Source organism: Triturus cristatus, chromosome 3_2 (assembly GCF_964204655.1).
Source record: "Triturus cristatus chromosome 3_2, aTriCri1.1, whole genome shotgun sequence".
Classification (NCBI taxonomy): Eukaryota; Metazoa; Chordata; class Amphibia; order Caudata; family Salamandridae; genus Triturus; species Triturus cristatus.
In genome coordinates, this window is record NC_140584.1 from 167,164,159 (window position 1) to 167,186,170 (window position 22,012).

Sequence of the window (22,012 nt, forward strand, 5' to 3'; positions counted from 1 at the left end):
CATTTGTGCTGACGTCAGTATCATGCTTGACTCTTTCACCCAGCGAAGCTTCTTCTCCTCTTCCGAGGGGTGAGAAGAGGCAAATAACCTAGGGAGGGTGCTAGATTGCCTAAAGTGAAAAGGATGTGCATTTTTAGGCAAGAAGGCTTCCTGAGTTCTCAACACCAGTTTGTCTGAAAAGAAGGTGGCTTAGAGAGGATGCACCAACAGTGCTTAAAGCTCACTCAAGAGATGAGATGAATTAATCATAGTGAGGAAGACAGTCTTCAAAGTCTAGAGCAAGTGATCAGCTATGCATCGTTTCGAATGGTGTACACATGAGAAACATTAAGACTGAATTAAGGTCCCAATGTGGCACCACTAATGATTTAGGAGAAAATGTGTCTCAGGCCTTTTATAAACCTCATCACTATGGGTAAATTAAATAAGGACAATTGGCCAGTCAAATATGAAAAAGGCCAAAGGGGTCAACAAATAAACTTTTGTAGTGCCCACTTTAAGGCCTTGGTGGGCCAAACACAAAACAAACAAAAGAACATTAAAAAACTTGGAGTGTAAAGGGTCAATCTTGCAGTTATCCCACCATGCCACAAACTTGTCCTATCACCAGCAAAAATTGACTTCCTGGAAGGGCACCTGGGTGAAAAGGATGAAATCCATCACTTCTGGCAGCAGATCAATCATTGTCAACAGTTGCCTCTCAATATCCATATACAGTGTTGATTGCGTAGATTCAGGTGGAAGGACCTGCTGCTGAGATAGAAGTTCCTCCTAAGATGGCAGCTTTATTGAAGGAACACATAACCAAAAGGTCTAGGCACCATACTCTACTGGACCAATCCAGAGTCACTAGAAGTAGTATGGCCTGGTCGTTCTGATCTTTTTCGGAATTTTTGGCATGACAGACAGAGACAGGAAGGCATACTAGAGTCCTGCATTCCAATACAGCTAAAATGTATCTCCTAACGAGTGTTCTTGCAGAAACTCCGAGGCAAAAAACTTTGGACACTGCACATTCTCAGTGGTAGCTTAAAGATCTAGCCAGGGGTTCTCCCCACTGCTGCAGGATGTCCTGTATCACCTCAGGATGTAGTCACCATTAGTGGTCTGCCAGACACTGTCTGCATAGCTCATCCGCTCGGACATTCAATGGCCCTGTCAGATGGTTCGCAATCAGGAATATGTTTCAATGCTCCAACCAACTCCAGAGGAGCAAATCCTCCCCAGCACAGAACCTCACTCGACCCTGTTTGTAACAATACCAGTTGGTAGTGGTTTTGTTCTTGAGACCCTGCACCACCCTCCATTTGATAGACAGGAGGGTGGCCTTTAAAGACAAACAAATGTCTCATAATTCCAGCAATTTGATTGAGTTGGGCTTCCATCGGAGACAAGTGTTCTCTGATCTTCACCCCCCCAGATGACCGCTTCAATCCAGTAGGGACGCATCTGTCACCATGGTCAGCTCTGGGTGGGGTAGAAGAGGGGCCAGCCACTGACCCAATTACATTTGAGTAGCCAACACTGCAGATTGGGTGCAGTCCCTTTTGAAATGGAAATGGTATCCAGTAGGTTTCCTTTTTGCTGGGCCCACTGGAATTTCAGATTCCATTGTAGAGCCTATGTATAAAATCAGGCGTAGTCAACACAAAAATGCAGAAGTCTAAAAGGCCAAGAAGCCTCAGACCTGCTCTAACTGAGATCTAGGACCGAGGCTGAAATATCGGGATCACATCCTAATGTCCTGGACTCATTGCAATAGAGGGAAGACCCTGAATTGTACGGATCTAGGACAGCTTCAATGAAAGGAAGACTCTGCGTATTAGTCAGGTGTCACTTTGGCATGTTGACCATGAAGCCCAACGAAGCTAGGAGTTTCAGCGTCTGGAGGTGGTCTACGACGGACTGTGGTGAGCACGTCACCAACAGCCAGTCACTTTTGTAAGGGAAAGTTGGTATCCCTGACTCTCGCAGATAAGCAGCAACCCCCACAATCATTTTGTGAACACCATAGGGACACTGATGAGGCTGACGGGAAGCACAACAACCTGAAACTTCTCCTGGCCTACCTGGTCCCATAGGTAACATCTGTGGGACTGCAGGACAGGCAAGTGAAAAACACATTCCGCTGATCCAAGGACACCATCTAGTTGCTTGCGTCCAGGACAGACAAGATCTATGCTAGCATGAGAATTTTTAATTTGTCTTTCTGTAGGAATGCATTCAGAGGTCAAAGGTCTAAAATGGGCCAAAAGCCCTTACCCCTTTACGGCACAAGGCAATAGCAAGAACAGCAACCCTCTCTAATTTTCGAGAGGGGAACTCTCCCGATAACTCAGTTGAAAAGTAAAACCTGCAGCTATTGCAACAAAATAGAAAGGGATTTCTCTGAGATTCGTTTCGATATGGGATAGATTTGACAGAGCAGAAAGAAAGGGTAGGACATAGCCATGCAGAATAATCTAAAGGGCCCATCGGTTGGACATGATAGATAACCACCATAGGAGAAAGCACTGGATCCTGGCCCCACAGGGTGGGTGTGCACCACTAATGGTAACCTAAAAGGACATGGTGGCTGCTGCCGCAGGGGTAATGAATAGGGAAGAGGGGTAGCAAGCCTATGCTTTTTTTGGCCTGCATCTAGCTCGCCAGATCCACATCCACAACCTTAAAAGGACTGGAATTATTGCAACATCAGTGACAGACTTTGTCTATATGCCAGCCCCCTAGAGTAGACTCAGGATTTTCTAAACTGATGAGGAATCTGTTTGGCAGGGGTCAAAATACCCAGGGGAATTGCCTTGGTCCTAATTTCTTCAAAGTGTTCCAGGGCAGAATCACCTTTCTAACTGAAAAAGCATGAATCATCAAAAGACATATCCATGAAGGAGGGCTGCAATGATTTAGAGAATCCTGTAAGGATCATGTTTTGGCTGCATCTTGGCCATCCTGAATTGTCTGAGAAATGAGGCCCTAAATTCTTCTAGAACCACTTGCAAGATTTTGCTGGCTATGTTGCAGGGAGCACACACATATCAGCCCAATAAGCAGACTGTGTTGACTGATCCCAATACTAGGCTAGGAAAGGAGAAAAGGCATTTACCAAATGGCCGAGTCCTCTTAGACGTCCTACCCAGAGCAGGTGTGGGAAATTAATTTGGGTTCACCTTGCTGGTTGAGGCCTGAGCAACCAGACTCTTTGAAGGAGGATGCTTAGTGAGAAAATCCGGATGGCCAGATGGCAGACTGTGACATCAGGCTACCTGCCTAGTCACAGGTGGGAAAAAACAGGGCGTTGACAAGGTCCCTATAGAGGTATTAGTGAGGGCATTGTTGAAAGAGTAAGCGCTTCGATGTGGCTGGCACACGTAGTAAGAAAGTTAATTTTCAATAGAGGGCAGCAGAAGGTACAAGACCTGAGCTGCTCTTCGGACTACTACTTGAAATGATGCACAGTCTGCCACTGGTGGTCCAAATGGAGAGTGCAACCCTGTATCTGGAGAAGTATCAAGCCCACTATCTTCTTGTAAGTCCATTTAAAAATTATCATCATCCTAATGAGGAGGTAGATAATCCCCATCACTATCGTAAAGATATCTGGGTGGAGATAAGTATGGGTCACAATCAGAGCCTAAAATGTAGTGGAGCTTCTGATGGCGCATCCACCCCGAAAAACTCACTTTGATAAGACTTAGGCTGTCTGGTGACTAGCAGTGCTTTAATAATTTTATAGCGCAACATCGGTCAGGATCAGGGTGAAGTCTGTTTGGAGACAGACACTGGAATCAGTACTAGATCATGGTGGCATCCCGCACCAACACCCACAAGGGAGGGAGGGACAGACGTAGGTCTTGAAGCTGGGTACGTTTGAACCACAGTCTGTACGAGACCCCTAATATAGGGCGCAAGGGGGTAAGACCGGACAGCACGGAGGACAGATCCGCAGGCTCAAAGGCATGCCAGAGAGAGCCAGAAGAACACAAAATTTCTGGAGGATGGGCTCCTTAAAAGCGTCAATTTGCTGTGGCGTTTTTGATGACCCACAATAGTAGGGGTGCACCTAGATCAATTGTGGAATTGGCTCTGCAAACGGAGATATGAATGGAGACTGACTGACATTGTGACAGACTTGCGCCTTCTCTTTGGTTAGAGAGTGGCGGGATGGGGTAGAGACCTACTTCACTTTCTTGTTTACGCCCTTAACTTAGAGCAGGCCTATGCAAGGTCCAGCAATTCGTTTTGTGATGGGTAAGGTACCGCTTTGCCTCTCGGTTTGTTTTAGGTGCATGAAGGCACACTTGGAGCACAACTCTGAGTAGTATCCAGTCTGACTGACATCAATTTTGAACCATCGCAGCATGTTTTGAAACTGTAGTCTTGGGAGGAGACATTGGATTTTTGTATATTTTTGGGAGTTGGTGTAAGGGCAACAAAACTGAAATGGAGTACCAGATCTGTATTGGAAGGTGCAAAAAGTAAGGAACTGACATCAGACCACAGGGGTGCACTTGTAATTGGCTTAGCTCCATCACTATCAGGCGTACGGAGTGAACACGGCACATCTAGCAGCGAGCGGGAGCGTTGCTTCAGAACAGTTTTCTGGATCCAGTCTGGTGCCTGGGGAGTAAGTGAGGCACCTGTGGTTAGACATATCCATCAGAATTTAATATAAGAAGAGTAATGAAATAGGTCACCTTTCTGCCATGATACCTTGATATGGATAATTTTCTGCTAAATGTTATTTCTCCTAGCTTAAGGTTATTCTTCTAACATTACATCCCAGCTTCCTGCCCCACTGAGGAAATTAAAATACTATAATTCTAGATACTAAAGTGGAGTTCTTGTTAGAACTAATGTATAATCCATGCAAGTGCCAATACACATACAGTCAAGGCATTTATTCACACTTGTTATGGCTCCTCTGTGCGTGAGCAGGAAGTGGGGGATTCAAGCATACAATTATTTTGGTGTCTTCTGAGTAACCCAACTTTCCAAAAATCCTGGTACTCCTCACTAGCAATATAACTTCTAAGTACGGCTAGACTGTGAACAGTTTGTAAGGAAGAATGCGTGTTAAAATGAAATTCTGAATAATTTTTCTTTTTTAAAAGGGAAAGGAACCCAAGTAAGGAAAGGCAAAAGACAATGCATATGTCCCCTTTATCAACCACAACACACTTAAAAACCGATGTCCTGTAAGCGATGATTCTACTCCTTCAAAAGGTTCAATGTAAGATAAAAGTGTAAGATGTCACAAGTGCTGAAAATCAAAAGAGACTTATATTTTCCAACATAAACAAAAGTCTCAAAGCAGCATCTCCAGCAGAAAGACACAAAGTACCACAGCACCCCGTAAAAGAACACAAGTAGCTCTGAGTAAGAAACCACAATGACTCTGCACCCATTACACAATTTGAAAGCACATTAACCACCGACAGTCAAATCATGCTGGCCCTTTGCCACCATACTTCACTGCTTAACACCACCAAACGTTGCAAATATCGCTGGTCGCTCTCCCAGAGAAAGGTTCTTACTTGTATCTCACAAAACTAAAAGCTTTTTTCTGCACATAAGTATGGGCTGGAAACACATTTTCACTAAACTGTAACTGTATAGTCTGTTGGTGAATTGCAGGAATTATGTTCCCTTATTGAGACTTCCAAAGAGTTGTATATAAAGAACAGCGGTTTCAAAAACACTAATCTAAATCAGCTCCAGAACTTCCAACCCATTTGTTTGGTTTTGCCACAACCAATCCAAATATTTGGAACTTACAGTAATTTTGTGCATTTTTGTTAGCTAACATTTTGTAAGGAATAAAATAGAGTAGCCATCTTTAGAACAAGTAACGCTTTCTCTGGGTAAAGTGAATCCATAGAGAACGCTCAGAGTTAGTACAAGTGTTTGGTGCATGTAAAGAAACAGACCATGCTACCTTACACTAATGATCAGAAAATAACAATCTTACCGAGTAAGGAGGCTGCAAATGTGAATGAGACAAGGGTGGAAAGAGAGACAGAAACAGAGAAGCACATTATAATCAGGTCAATTCCTCAACTTAAAACAAGCATATGGTGATCAACAACCTCATTCTATATGGAGGGTACACCAGGAGGAGGAGGGTCTGATCTATGTGTGTGAGTGGCTATATACACTTCCACCTATTAGTTTCCAGACACAACAATAGGGAGAATGTACAATCAGGGACAGCAGGAGGAGGCATGTAGGGACATCCCTCACAGCTTTCACCACATACTAAGCACAAGAGCCATGGATGACCAGCAAGTCCCCATATTCTGTTCCCCACTGTCATGCGACCACCTACTGACTAGTGGTTTATATGTTCCCTTGCCATGGAGAAGCCTGCAGGCTGAGCCTCACAATCACACTTCTCTTATCACACAAACTGGAACATTAATTTGTAGAAAAGAAAAGCAGCTGTGGACCAGGCTGCAAATACTGTACCAGTCTCATCACTTGGTGTGCTCACAGGTGTCAGCAGTCCTTTCTTCTTTTTCTGTTGCCTGCAAGTAGAGTATGCATCAGCAGTGAGGATACAGAACCAGCAAGAATTAAAATTTTCCTAGCTAACGTAACGGAAAGTTTCAATTCTATTAAGGACTCAGAGGCGAGGATTATGCCTTCTTTCTTCACTTTAATGCACAGCAGCGAAGATACCAAACAAACTACATTTCCCATGGAACAAAGGGAACATGTAGTGGCAACAAGAAAAAACATGGTAACATCCAATCACAGCCACAAGACCAGTGCCCAATCAGGGATCAGGCTGCCCAACATAGTCCTTCCACAGTGTCCTCCACTCCTCTTTCTGAGCGCGTAGCCAGCCTCTTTCCACCCTTCAAGTCTCCTGCTTGTTGGAATCCGAGCCCGAGGACAAGAGGAACAAATTACTGGAGGAATCACTGAGAAAATATTGCATAAGAGTTATTCACAGTGCAACAAATACATAAGAACTAGAACTAACACCCTTACTTACTGTCGTACGGGGAGGGGTCTCCTCCAGGAACACTGGGCGGGATAATCCTCGCCTCCGAGTCCTTAATAGAATTGAAACTTTCCGTTACGTTAGCTAGGAGATTTTTCATTCTATGTCAGGACTGGAGGCGAGGATTATGCTTGTTTAAAGCTTGCCCACAACCAAATGAGCCATATTCAGAATCGGTTTGAAATAGAACAGTTTGAATGTGAAGTCCGAAGACCAGTCTGCCGCGTTGAGAATGTCCTCAAGCCGCGCTCCTAGACTGAAAGCTTTAGAAGCCATGGCACCCCTCGCGGAGTGCGCCCCAAACTGGGTGAGGTTGATACCGGCTTCCTGCATCACCCAACGAACCCACCTGGCAATTGTGGGAGAAGACACCGCCTTAAAAGGCTTCCGCAGCGAAATGAGAAGCAGCCTCTCTCCTGGGGGACGGAATTCCTCCGTCATGTCCTCGTAAGCCTTGAGACAACGAACTACACAAAGCTTCGGGAATCCGGAAATTGTGGGTAGGAAATTGATCTAGTATGGCACTTAGTGCGTCTGACCAACGTAAAGGTTACCCCCTCAGAGATGTCCAGAGCCCGAACATCGGACATCCGCCTTCAAGAAATGAGGCACAGAAGCATTTCCAACTTTGCAGACAATTCTTTCCTGGAGAGATACCTATTCTGCTGCCAGGATAAAAACAGGTTAAGGACTTGATTCACGTCCCAAAGAGCGGAATAGCGAGGCTCCGGGGGCAGGGACAGGCGAATGCCCCGCAAAAGACGACAAACCAAAGGGTGTTCACCCACCGGAGCGCCCTCCACCGGAAAGTGGCCGGAAGCGCCAAATAATTTATGTGCAACTTCTGTTCGTCGGGTGACCACAACCCTCCTGTAGAGAGGTCTCCGCACCTTGCCCCCAACCGAGCCTGCTGGCGTCCGACTCTATTACCATGTCCGGCGCAGAACCGAAGATTGCCCTTCCATTCCACGCCTCCATGTGGTGCAACCACCACTGTATTTCGGACCGTGCCTCGACAGATAAGAGGACTTTGTGTGAATACGGAAACCCTTTCCGAAGGAAAAACCCTTTGAGGCGCTGCAGAGCCCTGTAATGAAGCGGGCCTGGGAAGATGGCTTGAATAGAAGCGGACAAGAGACCCACCACTCGAGCCAACTGGCGAAGGGAAATCCGCTGCTTGGCCAGCACCCGACGTAGTTCGTGGCGAATCTTGGTCACCTTCCTGCCGGGCAGGCTGAGTGTGGAAGTAGTGGAGTCTATGACGAATCCCAAGAATGTAATGTTCTGGGTAGGATGCAAGAGAGACTTCTGCTCGTTGATAACGAACCCTAGATCCTGGAGAACCGACACCGCCATCTGAAGCTGTTGCAACAAGCGACGATGGCAAGCCGCCATCAGGAGCAGATCGTCGAGGTAAACGATCATTCGGACACCCCTGGACCGTAAGAATTCTATCGCCGGTCTGAGGACCTTGGTGAAACACCAAGGGGCCGACGAGAGGCCGAAGTGGAGACACGTGAACTCGTATGTGTGGTGACCCCAAAGGAACTGCAGAAATCGCCGATGAGGCGGGAAGATCGGAACCACCAGATAGGCATCCTTGAGGTCCAAACGGACCATCCAATCGAGGGGCTGGAGGACATCCCTGAGAAGATGGATTCCCTCCATTTTGAAATGACGATAAACGAGCCACTGATTGAAGTCGCTCAGGTTTATCACCGGCCTCTTCCCCCCATCGGATTTGTCGACCAGAAAAACGTTGCTCAAGAATCCCCTGGGGTGCTGGGTCGTGCGGGCGATCGCGCCCTTCCGGAGGAGAGAAGAAGCCTCTTTGTCTACCAAGAGGGTCTCTTGCACTGAGAACCAAATAGGACAGGGGGGGGGAACATTGCACTGGGGTCACTTCGAACTCTATGTGAAATCCTCTCACAGTTTGCAACACCCATGCATCTTGTGTGATCGTCACCCAAACCGGGAAACACCTTGCCAACCGCCCCCCTATGTCTTGTGGGGAAGAAGGGAGAACTCTCACCTGGGCTAGAGGTTGCAGCAGCGCCGCGGTATCCTCTCCCTTTACCCTGTTTTCCTCGAGTGGGGTAAAAGTTCCCAAACCTGGACTGGTCCTTGTATTGTCCGGAGCCTCTCTGATTGGTCTGGTGTTGCTGACGACCGGCCGAGAGGCCCCTTCCTCGGCCGGCCCCGCGAAAAACACGGGGGAACACCTTCTTAATAGTGGACTGCGCTCGGTGGTGAAGGTGTTGACAAATTTCCCGAGCTCCTTCACAAAAGGCTCGTCAAAAAGACCGCCCTGGGCAACAGGGCCTGCCTCTGAATCCGCCAGATCCCGTAACTTGGGGTCAATCTTAATTAGAAGAGACCGGCGGCGCACACGTTGTGCCCAACTGGAAAGGGTCTCAGGGTAGATAATGGAGCCTGACTCTTGGCCTCCTCCGCCACATCTAATATTTTTGTAATCGGGCCTAGCGCGTCCAGGAGTTTATCCTGGCAGGCCCTCCAGGATCTGTCTATCCCTTTTTTGGGATCCCTTATCAACTTCTGAAGAAAAGTGCCCATCCGCGGGTCAATCTCCGGAGTCAACGCCACCTTGCCTTCTAAAGAGGGGCGAGGGCACTCCGCCCGCAAACAGTTGCGAGCCTCCTTCTCAAGGGGGCAGCGAATATGGGCGGCCACATAAGTCGCTACCTTGTCGGCCGGGGTCCACTCAGAGGAGCGAGGGTGTACTATGTCGTTGGGGTCCAACATATCAGAGGTGCTCGGGGGATCCTGGGCTGTCCCAGGCAGCTGCTCGGGCGGAGAAACCGGCAATGGGGCAGGGGGGCCACCGGCCGAGAAGCCATAAAGGCCTGTCTAAGGCAGTCAAACGCATCACCATCCACGCCCTCTTCTCGGGAACGTTTGGGCGGAGGGGCGAGTGATTCCTGACAAGAAGTGGAAGGATTCAGAGGGGCAGGGGGGCCCACTGCTGAGAAAGCTTGGAAAAGGCCTGCTCAATCTGACGTGAGAGTCTATCCTCCAAGGGGGAAATTGCCTGGTCAACTGCCCTATTAATAGAAGTATCCATCGCCTCATAAAAGGCGTCGCCCCAGGGCATATCAGTGAGGGGGTCCTCCTTCTCTTGATAATCGTCATAATATTCCATGACGCGTGGGAGTGGGCAAACTCGCAACACAAACTACAGAGTGGGTCCCACTAAGTGTGTCAGCAGACGTTTACAGGCTGGGGGGCAGCCAAATTTTTTCCACAAAGCGGATAAAACCGCAGAATTTACGGGTCCAAGCCCAGGGGACACAATGCTGGTGAAACCAATCTCTAAAAACCCTTGTTCGGGTCCACAGGTCTGGGTCAGGTCCCTCAATATGCCCCCAATCAATACAAGACCTTACAGGCGTAAACAGCCAAAAGCTGCAGATACAGGATCTGCCTTGAAGGAATATATGGGCCAAGGCAGCGAGCGTGGGGCACAAAGTCCAGACGGCAGAAAATCACTGTTGCTACCGCAATACAGCTGCGAAGGCGTCACCCTCAGACCCTGCTCCAGGTTCGAAAGGCGGGCGCGACATTTGAATCTCGCTGAGGAGATATCAACGACGCGCCGCGTCCGCACTGCCTCCCGCGCCCTCTAGTGGCGGGAGGCCTGGAGGCTACACCAGCAAGGAGCCACGTAGGCACGGGGAAACGCGCCCGCGGCTCTCTCCCCGCTACGGAGCCCACCTGCTGCGGGAAGTTCTAATGAAAGGAAATGAAAAAGCACGATATCGGCGCCACCGTACAAATAAACAAATAATTACCTCAGCGCAAATAAAGCGACGCCCGCGAACCAAAGAGCGCGATCACAACAGAGAGCGGCGCAAGCAGCGCTTACTTCTAAACATTGCAAAATTCTTAAATATATATCCATGCATATCTAAATGCCACCAAGTTAACCATTCACTCCACAATAAAGGTAACAAGGTGAAAAAAGCACTTACCTTGCTGCGCAGCAGCGAAGAAAGAGGAGTGGAGGACACTGTGGAAGGACTATGTTGGGCAGCCTGATCCCTGATTGGACACTGGTCTTGTGGCTGTGATTGGATGTTACCATGTTTTTTCTTGTTGCCACTACATGTTACCTTTGTTCCATGGGAAATGTAGTTTGTTTGGTAGCTTTGCTGCTGTGCATTAAAGTGAAGAAAGAAGGCATAATCCTCGCCTCCAGTCCTGACATAGAGTCTTAGTGCCCTCAGTCACTTCTCTGCTTCTCCTACCTGGCTCTCTAGTTGTTGACCCCAAAACCACTCTTTTCCTCTGTCACTTCTTTCCCATTTATAAGAGTCTTCCAAATAAAACTATTTCTTCAATCCTCTCCATCTCTTCCTTCTACCATCTCTCCCAAATCTTTTAACTGTTCGCCCTACCAGTTCCAGCCACAATATGCCTTACCTCCAGAGCTCCCAACAGGCAATGATGAATGTCAGCAGGTAGAAGGATAGGAAAATGCCCAAACAGAATAACATCCCGCCAACATAGGCATCTATGGGAACAAAGGCATGTTGTAAGGCGCGCAGAAAGAACATTCCCCTCAAGCAAGCATTAGTGGCAATAAATGCACACAGTAAGGTTATTGGAAACAACATCCTCCCTACAAAAGTATCTTTGGGGATAAAGGCACGAGGTAAGGTGCACTGTTAATCCAGGTGAGGAAGGCAGTCCAGAGACAGATGGTGGTCTTTAGAAATTTGGGAGCCTGTTCAGTCAGGTCACAGTTTTTCAAATACATTTTCGTTTCATGTCTGCATAAGCAGTAAGGGTGTGCAATGCATGAAGATACGTGGCACATGATAGCTAGAGCCCATGTGCAATGCAGCTATGTGGAGGGCCATGTGCAAATTAAAGCACACGTCAGTTATTGATTGGGCAACGCGCAAGGAAGTTTTTGAATCTTTATGTAAAGCCTGGTAATATGAGAAAACATCGAGCACATGGCAATTTCTGCAAGGGGCCAAATGTATGAAATAGGCATTGTACATTAGGATAACAGAAGAGTCAGGGTTGATTGATTGACGAGGAGATGTCATAAGTGCTTTGATGTTTGGACTTCGAGATAATACAAGCTGCAGTCGAAAAGTCTAATACAACAATATGGAATACCAAATGTTACCACAAATACCATTACCATGTGGTATGTTACAATGCGTTTTTTACAACGAGTTGTACCTTTACAATGCGCTGTTTTTATTTGTTTTCTAAAAATCTTTATTGTGAGGAAAACATTATATATATTTATTTATTACACACACATAACCACACACACATCTATCTATATATACATATCTATATAAACATAGCTATATCTCTATCTCTGTCTTTATATATCTATGTGCTGCCGTGAATGTCAGAAGCAGGACGCTCTGTTCCTGCAACGCAGAGGCCGCCCTGTCAGGGTCGGTGGTCCCTCAGCACGGAGACAGCCTGTATGGATTAAATTCTGGGGCATGACCCGCTCGCCTCACACAAAGATAAAATGACGGATTCACCTGACATAAAGAGGTGAGTAAGGGATTTGAGAGGGGTATTCCACCACCTCTTGATGACACTGGAGGACCGGGCTCTCTTGGACATTTACGAACTGTGGCAGTGTAAATTCAAAAAGCGCTTGGGAGTATGTTTATTTTGAACAGTTTGCAGCAAACAGCCATTGTAGCAAAATAGGTATTTTACATCCATGTTGCACTGCACTCTAAACTTGCGTGATTTTTCTCCCTTGTTGCTTATTGGGAAATGAAGGATTTTTGGACTACAATGCAACAAGGTAGTCTACTTTAAAATTTTAACTACATGGTATTACAACTCATTCTCCAATAATTAAGGCTAATCGGCTAGAAAGTGTCCAGAAAAATTATTTAATCTGCCGCCCTGTGTTAAATAAAAGAGCCTTGGCGAACGAGTATATATATATTCACTGAAAAAAGCATAGGTTTCAGGCCTGATATAGTTAGGAATTAATATTTAAAAAACCTTTGAAATTCACTGAAAAAAACATAGGTTTCAGGCCTGATATAGTTAGGAATTAGCATTTAAAAAACCCTTAGATTTTCACTGAAAAACCATAGGTTTTAGGGGTGCTATAGTTAGCTGGACAGTTCACTCGAACAAAACCATTGAAATTCCTCCGATATCGTTAGTGGTACTAACTACATCTCGCGCGCCCGCAGTCCACTGCTGATGATGTCACATATTACATCATTTATGACATGGTCAGTGACATCACTGATGACATCATCCAGTGAATGTGGTTTGGTTCGTTATTTAAATATGTATTATATATATCGGAATTTGCATTGAAGAATGAGTGGATATATAAATATCTGGATGGAGGACTTAGTAGCAGTGTGATGGACTGTTTACTTGACTAATTTATAGTGTCTCACTAAATATATTGGATAGTGACTAAACTGTGTGAATATCTGTATCACTTTGTCAGTTGTTGTGTAAACTGCTTCTCCAGATACTAGCTATGTGAAAGTCTATATTAGTTATTGATTAGTTAACTGAGTATTTGTATGGGAGAGTGAAGGTGTGTGTGGTTCGGTGAGGGGTGTGTGACTGCCTAAAGATGTGTGAATAGTTAATTCAGTAGGTATATGAAGTTAAAACTACATGTTATAACAGTTGTTTGGGTGAGTGAATATCTATATGGGTGTGGCGATGAGCAAATATATATCTCAATGTTACATGTCCAAAAAACTAGAAAAATAAAAGCCAGTGTATGTGTCAGTTGTTGTATATACATAAGTATACACAAGACTCAGTGATTGTATGAGTGACTGTATGGATAACTGTATACTTGTAAAAGTGATTTTATAACACACTAAGCATGAGTTATTATCTATATGAATAGATGAAGTGGTGTTTTTATAAGTGTATAGCTAAGTAAAAGTAAGTATGATCCATTGTTTGCATAAGTGAGTAGGATGACTTCATAAGTGATTAGGATGTGTGCTGGTGTGTAATGTCGATATAGGTGTATAAGTATATTTGATAGTGTTCTATTGATCATTGACAGCATGTATGAGTGAATGTATAGGTAAGTGATTAGATGTGTGTATAGATATAGGATACACTGAGTGGGTGTTTAGAAACTTGTATTCCTGTGTCAATGGTTTTAAATCTGGCACTCTGTATTTTACAGTGAGTGATGAAAGGTTATACTAGTGTATGATGAGGTGTATCTGATTGTCACGTGGATGATGTCATCAGTGATGTCACTGACCATGTCATGAATGATGTAATATGTGACATCATCAGCAGTGGATTGCGGGCGCGCGAGATATAGTTAGTACAACTAACTATATCGGAGGACTTTCAATGGTTTTGTTCGAGTGAAATGTCCAGCTAACTATAACACCCGTAAAACCAATGTTTTTTTCAGTGAATTTCTAGGGTTTTTCAAATGCTAATTCCTAACTATATCAGGCCTGAAACCTATGGTTTTTTCAGTGAATTTCAAAGGTTTTTTAAATGCTAATTCCTAACTATATCAGGCCTGAAACCTATGGTTTTTTCAGTGAATTTCAAAGGTTTTTTAAATACTAATTCCTAACTATATCCGACCTGAAACCTATGGTTCTTTCAGTGAATTTCAAAGGTTTTGTAAATGACAATTTTTAATGTATTAATTGTTATACTGATTTTTTTGATACCGATTTACTACATTTTTTAAACTATTTATTTTTAGATATTTTTTTTTAATTACATTATAATTACATTATACAGTATAATACAAAATAATCTTTCTCAGAATGAATTACTTTAGTTTAAATACTTTGCAAATAGGCAATAGACTTTTGTACAGTAGTTACAGTTGTTGCAATGGGCAACACAGTTTCAAACACAATGCAACATTGAGCTCAATGGGAATTTCTAGTCAAATGCAATTAGTTACTCAGGGCTCTCAAAATCATAATAAATGCACTAGACCAGCAGGTCTAGTAACCTACAAAATCTCCTCGACCCAACTGAAATGCACTTGACCTCTAATCTGAAAGCTGAGCAAATGTGACAAGTTAACAAGATTTAAAAGCATTTTTATTGCTCATTTACTTTATGAGCAATAAAGACGCCTTTAAATCTTGCTATCTTGTGACATTTCCCATGTTTTCAGAGGCAGAGGTCAAGTATCAGTTTGTATTCCTATTCACCAGTACGGGCAAGTGTTGTTTATTTATACAAACATGGGTAGCTATTGACGGAGGATGCAGGGGCATGCACAAAGGACCATGGAGGATAGAAGGAAGGGTCAGGACCTGGGCACAGACAAGAGAGTTCAGGGGAAGGGGCTTCACAACAGACTGCGCGGGGCAGGCAGGAGGAGCAGTTGAAGCACAACAGACCAGGGAGGGCAGAAGGGTGTGGCAGTAAAATGGATCATGGAGGACAGGAGGAAGGGGGTAGGTGCATGGCATGTGGACAGGCAAGGTGGAGGTGGCAGGGACAGGTTACAGTCATCTGACAATGCTAGGCAGGTGGGCGGGGAGTGGCAGCTCAACAGAACACTCAGAGTAGATAGGAGTGGCAGGTCCATGGAACATGGTGGGCAAAAAGGATGGAGCAAGGGCATGCACAAAGACATCGGAGGGCAGGGGGAAATAATTGGGGTAGCACCTAAGCACAGAGGCTAAGCAGGAGGTCAATGATGGGGTATAGAATTGGGCAATGGAGGGCGGGAGGAGTGGACTGGTACATCATGCGAAATGGAGGGCAGTGGCAGCACATCAGACCATGCATGGCAGGAGGGAGGAGGCTAGTCCATGGATTCAGACAACAGAAAATAGGGAGGAGGGGGATGGGGCAGCAAGGTAACTGTTCAGAGAAGGTGGGTATTAGGAACTTTATTGTTTTTAAAATGTGTGTCTGTGCGAACTACTTAAAATATGAACAAGTATGCAGCATAATCTCACTTTTATTCAGGAAAAAGAGGACGTTTGTGACTGTGACTCCGGGCTCACTTGGCAGAAACACCCCCTGACCCTCCACCCCCATTGCAAAATGTAATGCATGTGAAAAGGGTAGGTGAACGCAGTGTTATATAGAACATAGTCCTGAGAGCACGATTGAAAATGAAAACTAGATATAGTGTATGGTATAAACTATGCACCAAAAAGTGTGATATAAGATGAACCGGGCGTGAAATATAATATGCAATACATTGTGTGCAATGACCGATTCATTGGAGAGCGCGAGATAGCACAGGCACTAGCGCGTGCTATGCGATATGCGCCTTTGAGTGTAATATGCACAGGGCAGTGTTGTGTAACCTAACTAGTCTCTAAAGTTGTAATATAAAATATGTGCTGGGGAGTGTAACGTTGCATATGCTCTGTGACAAACATATGGATCCTAGATTGTAATATGTATGGCATAGCGCTGTGCGTTATAACATAGGCATCGAGGAAGGCACATTAGATGGGGCAATATAACCCGTGCGAAGGCAAGTGTGGCATAACATATTCACGGGGTGGTGTTACAGTGCACATGGGCTAGAGAGTGTCATAGCATATGCACTAACTAGTGGAATACAACACAGAGGTGTGTGGCACTCGGCGGGCACTGGTGGGTGTAACACAGCATTAGGCTCAGCCAGGAGCGCGCTGTGACTCTCAAGTGAGGTTCGTCTCCTTTCCAGAGAGTAAAATAAAAAGTATTACACATCCGGCGGTGGATGTGTGTTTTTTTAACCGTGAGAGGGTTTCTTGCATTGTTTTTGTCGAATTTTTGTCGAATCCCCTTTGAATGGTTAGTGTGCGTGTGTATTAAATGTGCCCTTCTTGCCCATCATAGCCATTGTGCTGCCACTAACCCTCCCGCTTGCCATGCATGGTCTTCTGTGCTGCCACGGCCCCTCCTACCTTCCCTGTGTGGTCAGCTAGCTGCTCCATACCCCCTCCCACCTTCCCTCCATGGTCTGTGTGTATGCCATCATAGTCTCACTGTTGCTTTCCATGGTGTGTCTTGCTTCTAGTGCCCATCCTGCCTGGTCATCTTGCTGCTCCTGCCCTGCCCCTTGCCCCCAGCCCTCTGTTTCCATGTGCAGACCCCTATTCCCTCCCTTCTGACTTGTCTGTTCCATTATAATGCCCCTGATCCGTCCCTCCTGCCCTTTATGGTCTGTTATGCTGCAGCTTTCTCTCCTGTCTGTCCATTATGGCCAGCTAGCTCCCATTGCCTCTTTCCCCTCTGTTCTCTGTTGTCCATGTGCATGGTCCTGTCCCCTCCCTATTGCTTTCTATGGATTGTTGTGCTGCACTCCCGTCCCGCATGCCCTGTGTGGTGTATTGTGCTGCTGCAAACCCGGATACCTGCCCTGTAGGGTCAGTTTGGTGCACCTCTCCATGTCCCTCCTGTCCTCTGTTATCCAAGTCCATGTCCCTACCCCAATTCATCCTGCCTTCCATGATCCATTGTACCATACTTGCGAACATTTTGAACTTGGTAAGAGGGAGATTTTGAAAAAAAAAACTGAGGTATTGATTTTCCCCTTTGAGTTACATTGAAAAAGATGAGATTGTAGACAGGAGACAGATCAAATAAAGCCCATCTGAGCTTAAAAACATTGGACGTTTCCTGGCTGAATCGGGTCTTTTGGCATGTATGGTTGTACTACCACTGCCTCTTCCTTCTGCCCACAATGGTCTATTATATTGCCACGGCCTCTCTTGCCAGTCCTGTATTGTTGGTTTGTTGCCCCTGCCCCCCTTTCCACTGCCCTCCATAGTCTGTTGTGATGCCACGGTCCTTCCTGCCTGCCCAGTGTGGTCAAATTGTTGCCTCTGCACCCTCCTACCTGCCTTCAATTTTCAGAGTCCGTGCCCTTGGCCTCTGCCTCTCAACAGTATCCTAATGAACAACTAGGTTGCTAACATTCTATATTAATTGCAAAAGTGTGGAACGCCTTACGTCATCTTGATGTAATCAAAACTGTAATACCTAGAGCATTTCCTTTAGAAATAACATATATGAGAGGGTCTTATTTGCATCAAAATTATGGTTAGTGCTCTAAAAAACAAAAATGAGGACATATTTTCTGAGTTTTCAAATAGCGACAAAGCACTTTTAAATTATTTGTTATCTTTATGTTTTTTTATCCAGTTGACCACTTGATTAAATGTTGCACTTAGGGGAGAGGGCGTGGTGTTACTTCCAGAGCTACAGACTTTGCATCGGGGGAACCAGGTTGGAGTTTCTGCTTCAGCTCGACATTCTGTGATTCTGGTCAAATCACTTAATCTCCCCATGTCTACAACCAAAATGAATTTGTTCTTGTGTGATGTAACCAATGCTCATGTAAAGAACTCCAATACCTGACACGTCTGCACTATATAAAACTGCAAAAACACAAAAAATAAGTGTTTTGCACACTTTTGTCATTGGGCTATACTTGGGCTACATCTGGGTGATATTTGGGCTACATTTGGGCTCTTTTGTCTCTGGTGGCCATCTTGGGAGATTTCTTTGTTATGAAGTTTCCTAATTTCCTCATTTACTGCAGTCTCCTCAGTAGGAAATGATTTCAGTTTTTTACCTGGATTCCATCAAGAAGGTATTCAGATATGTCACACATTTGCCATAAATTCTGAATGTTAGCACTCTAGTTGCTCATTAGATCACTGTAGTACAGCTACTGCTCACCACGGAAGTCTGCTGCTGGTATTAAAAGTGCATGTTTCCGTCTGCATGTCAGAATTTTTTTCAGCACTAACAATAATTTCTATGGCAAAATGAACCCCCTCATTGTGTTCCTTTTTAAATTAAATGTTTTAAGTGTTACCAGTTTATTCCAGTTTATTCCAATCAAGATGGCTTCAGGTGTGCCATACTTTTGTCATAAGTAAGACAGTAAGCACTCTAGTTGTTCTTAAGAACACTCTGGGACATTCTGTCATTAGGCTATACTTGGGCTACATCTGGGTGTTATATGGGCTACATTTGGGCTCTTTTGTCTCTGGTGGCCATCTTGGGAGACTTATTTGTTATGAAGTTTCCTAATTTCCTCATTTACTGCAGTCTCCTCAGTAGGAAATACGTTCAGTTTTTTACTTTAGTTCCATCAAGAAGGCATTCAGATGTGTCACACATTTGCCATAAATTCTGAATGGTAGCACTCTAGTTCCTCATTAGATCACTGTAGTAAAGCTACTGCTCACCAGGTAAGTCTGCTGCTGGTATTCAAAGTGCATGTTTTAGTCTGTATGTCAGAATTTTTTAATGAAATAGAAGAGGATTTGAGAAGTCAAAATGTGCCCTAATGTTTCTTTCTGCAGCACTAATCGTAATTTCTATGGCAAAATGAACCCCCTCATTTTGTTCCTTTGCAAATTAAATGTTTTAAGAGTTACCACTTTATTCCAATCAAGATGGCTTCAGGTGTGCCATACGTTTATCATAAGTAGGACTGTTAGCGCTCTAGTTGTTCTTTGTAACACTCTGGGAAGCTGCAGTAGAACACAAAGGAATCAACTGACAGTCTCTGCCCTTGTTGGATGTACATGTTTTACTGAGAATGTCAGACTTCATCCTCACATGACTGAGAAAGATAATGTGAATTTACAGAAAATATGCTCTCAGTTTAGCTTATAGATCACCTTCCAAACCTCTGTGGGAAAAGCATGAGAAAATATTTTTCTCTCAAACATGATTCATGATATCCCAGCAGAAGGCTTTTTCACATGGTAAAATCACCTTAGAACATACCACAATTCCTAAAATGAGTATGGTGCCATCAACAACTGATTTATAATGTAACTAAAGTCTTAAAACCTTCTATTAACTGCAATGCTTTTTAATGAGGTGCTATCATGTATATTGGTCCCCAGATGGCTGCCAACACTTCTTGGATGAAGTGCTGACAGCCAATCAGATCTCACGATGAGATGTGTGGTTAGGCTCCGCCCAGATATATATGTGACTTTACTTTTCATTTTCTCAGGAACTACTGAACGGATTTACACCATTTAAGCAAAAGGCACAACTCCGAACCAAGGTCTACCTTTCTGCCAAATTTGGTGTAATTCCGTTCAGCAGTTCGGGCTGTAGTTGCGGCTAAAGGTCCTATGGGAAATTGCATGGGGAAAACACGTTTTGGGACCCCCCTTTTTACTCAGGCCCCGCTACACGAATCATCCTGAGACTTTCAGGATAGGAGCGGACCGGAGCTGGCCAAATGTTTTGAAAATTTCGAGAAGATTTGTCGATGGGCGCCAAAGTTATTCCAAATAGAATGTTGCGGATTTCCTATGGAAAATAGGTCCTAACTATAACTACCTACTGGCGACCGCCAGTAGGATATATATATATATATATATATATATATATATATATATATATATATATATATATATATATATATATATATATAGAGAGAGAGAGAGTTTCACTTGCTTAACATGGAGTATTTCTTGCACCCCAAACTTAAGTGATTTTTAGATGGTGAACAACATAACTTTTAAAGTGCAGTTATATTTACCTCAAGGGCTTTGCTATTTCCATGCAATTGACACGTGTACACTCAGTAACTCTATGCTGCATGTGACCATGGTGTTATCATTGATGTCATCAGCAATGTTATCAATGATTTCATTAAACATGTTGTGGCTGATGTTATATGTTAGCCCATAAGCAGTGATAGCAGGGGTGCAAGTTATAGTTAGCTCAGAAAAATATACCAAGTGAATTTAGAGGGTGCTCTTTCTAAATGTTCGTTTTAACCTTATTTCAACACCTAACTATAACGCCACTTTAATCATTGATTTTGTCAGTGCACTTGTCGCACAGAACAGTCAGTCTGCAGGAGCAGTCAAGATGTCAAGGAAAGGCAGGGCTGAGGCAATGTCAGAAACTATCAGCGGCATGAAGGTGAACTGAAGGTGTCCAATCAAATATCGGGCTAAGCCTAAACTGGTTACTGCTCTGATTATATGCTCATTTCAGGTAAGGGTGGATATGGACCAGTATAAAATATCTCTCAACTCTCCTCCTCGCACAAGAATGAATCACAAATGTGGCTCTTGCCTGTTCGGATGCCCCAGGCTGCCCTCTATGAACTCATCTTTGCCTGGCTGATAGGACAATCTATGTCAGGACTTTCAATTCATCTCTTCCATCGAGACACCATACCCCACTTCATCTCATTCTGCCAGAAAACCAAAGCCTGAAAAAGGCCTGGATGCAGCTCAGGAGACAGAGATGCAGCCAAGCACCTGCTACAGCGAAAAGTGATGACGGCTTCCTGCTACAAAACCACTGGTGCGGGAGGTGCTTAAGTTAAATTAAGAGGTTGTGGAAAAGCAAAGATCAGTTGGTTATGGTGCAGAAAGGGATCAGGTCATTTCACAAACAATTTTGAGGAGAGCAAGAGAAATGTGCTGAAAAGCAAAGTGAGGAATAGCGCAAACATGGACTCCTCTGTCATGGGGGGGGGGGGGGTTACACTTCAATTTTTTGTTTTTGAGCTTGTGCTTTGAAACGCATTTGCTGATTTAAAGGATCATCATTTTCAATATATACACTTGTGGTGTTTATACTGAAAGACTCCGATAAGCAAATGATCTCTGAATCTAGACATTTCACTTGAATTCTACAAGCATTTTTCTCTTTCTTTAGAACAAACTATAACACAACCATCAATCAACTCTAGGAGTTTTCCCCACTCCACACCCACAATGTCTACTGCAAAACTTACTTCTGAGTGCTGGTGTCACAATCACATCCAGGCTCTTCTGTCGACTGCCCTGATCTACAGGTTGACCTAAAGATAGAACAATACTTAGCACAAGTATGCAGCTACATACCCCACTTCGTCCTCCCACCGCTCCCCCCCAGTTAACACACTCACTAAGAAACCGCTCAACTGAAATCAGAAAGGGGTCCACATAACTCAATTAGGAGCCCTACTGACAAAGATCCCCAGTCTCAAATTTGAAATGTCACTAAAACTAGGGCCTAATGATGACA

At 44.5% G+C, this 22,012-nt stretch overlaps 1 protein-coding gene across 4 annotated transcripts in view; it reads right to left on the bottom strand.

Moving 5' to 3' along the window:
• Positions 1–22,012, bottom strand: part of SIDT2 (SID1 transmembrane family member 2) — a 230,618-nt gene that overhangs the window by 134,771 nt on the left and 73,835 nt on the right. For 2 of the 4 annotated variants that reach the window (XM_085647454.1, XM_085647452.1), the window contains exons 8-11: positions 21,741–21,806; positions 11,447–11,537; positions 6,466–6,524; positions 5,969–5,980 (exon numbers count right to left, since the gene is read on the bottom strand). In XM_085647454.1, coding sequence (XP_085503580.1) covers positions 5,969–5,980; positions 6,466–6,524; positions 11,447–11,537; positions 21,741–21,806 — 228 coding nt within the window. The remainder of the gene's footprint in view (positions 1–5,968; positions 5,981–6,465; positions 6,525–11,446; positions 11,538–21,740; positions 21,807–22,012) is intronic. The other 2 variants (XM_085647455.1, XM_085647453.1) reach the window with 1 other exon arrangement.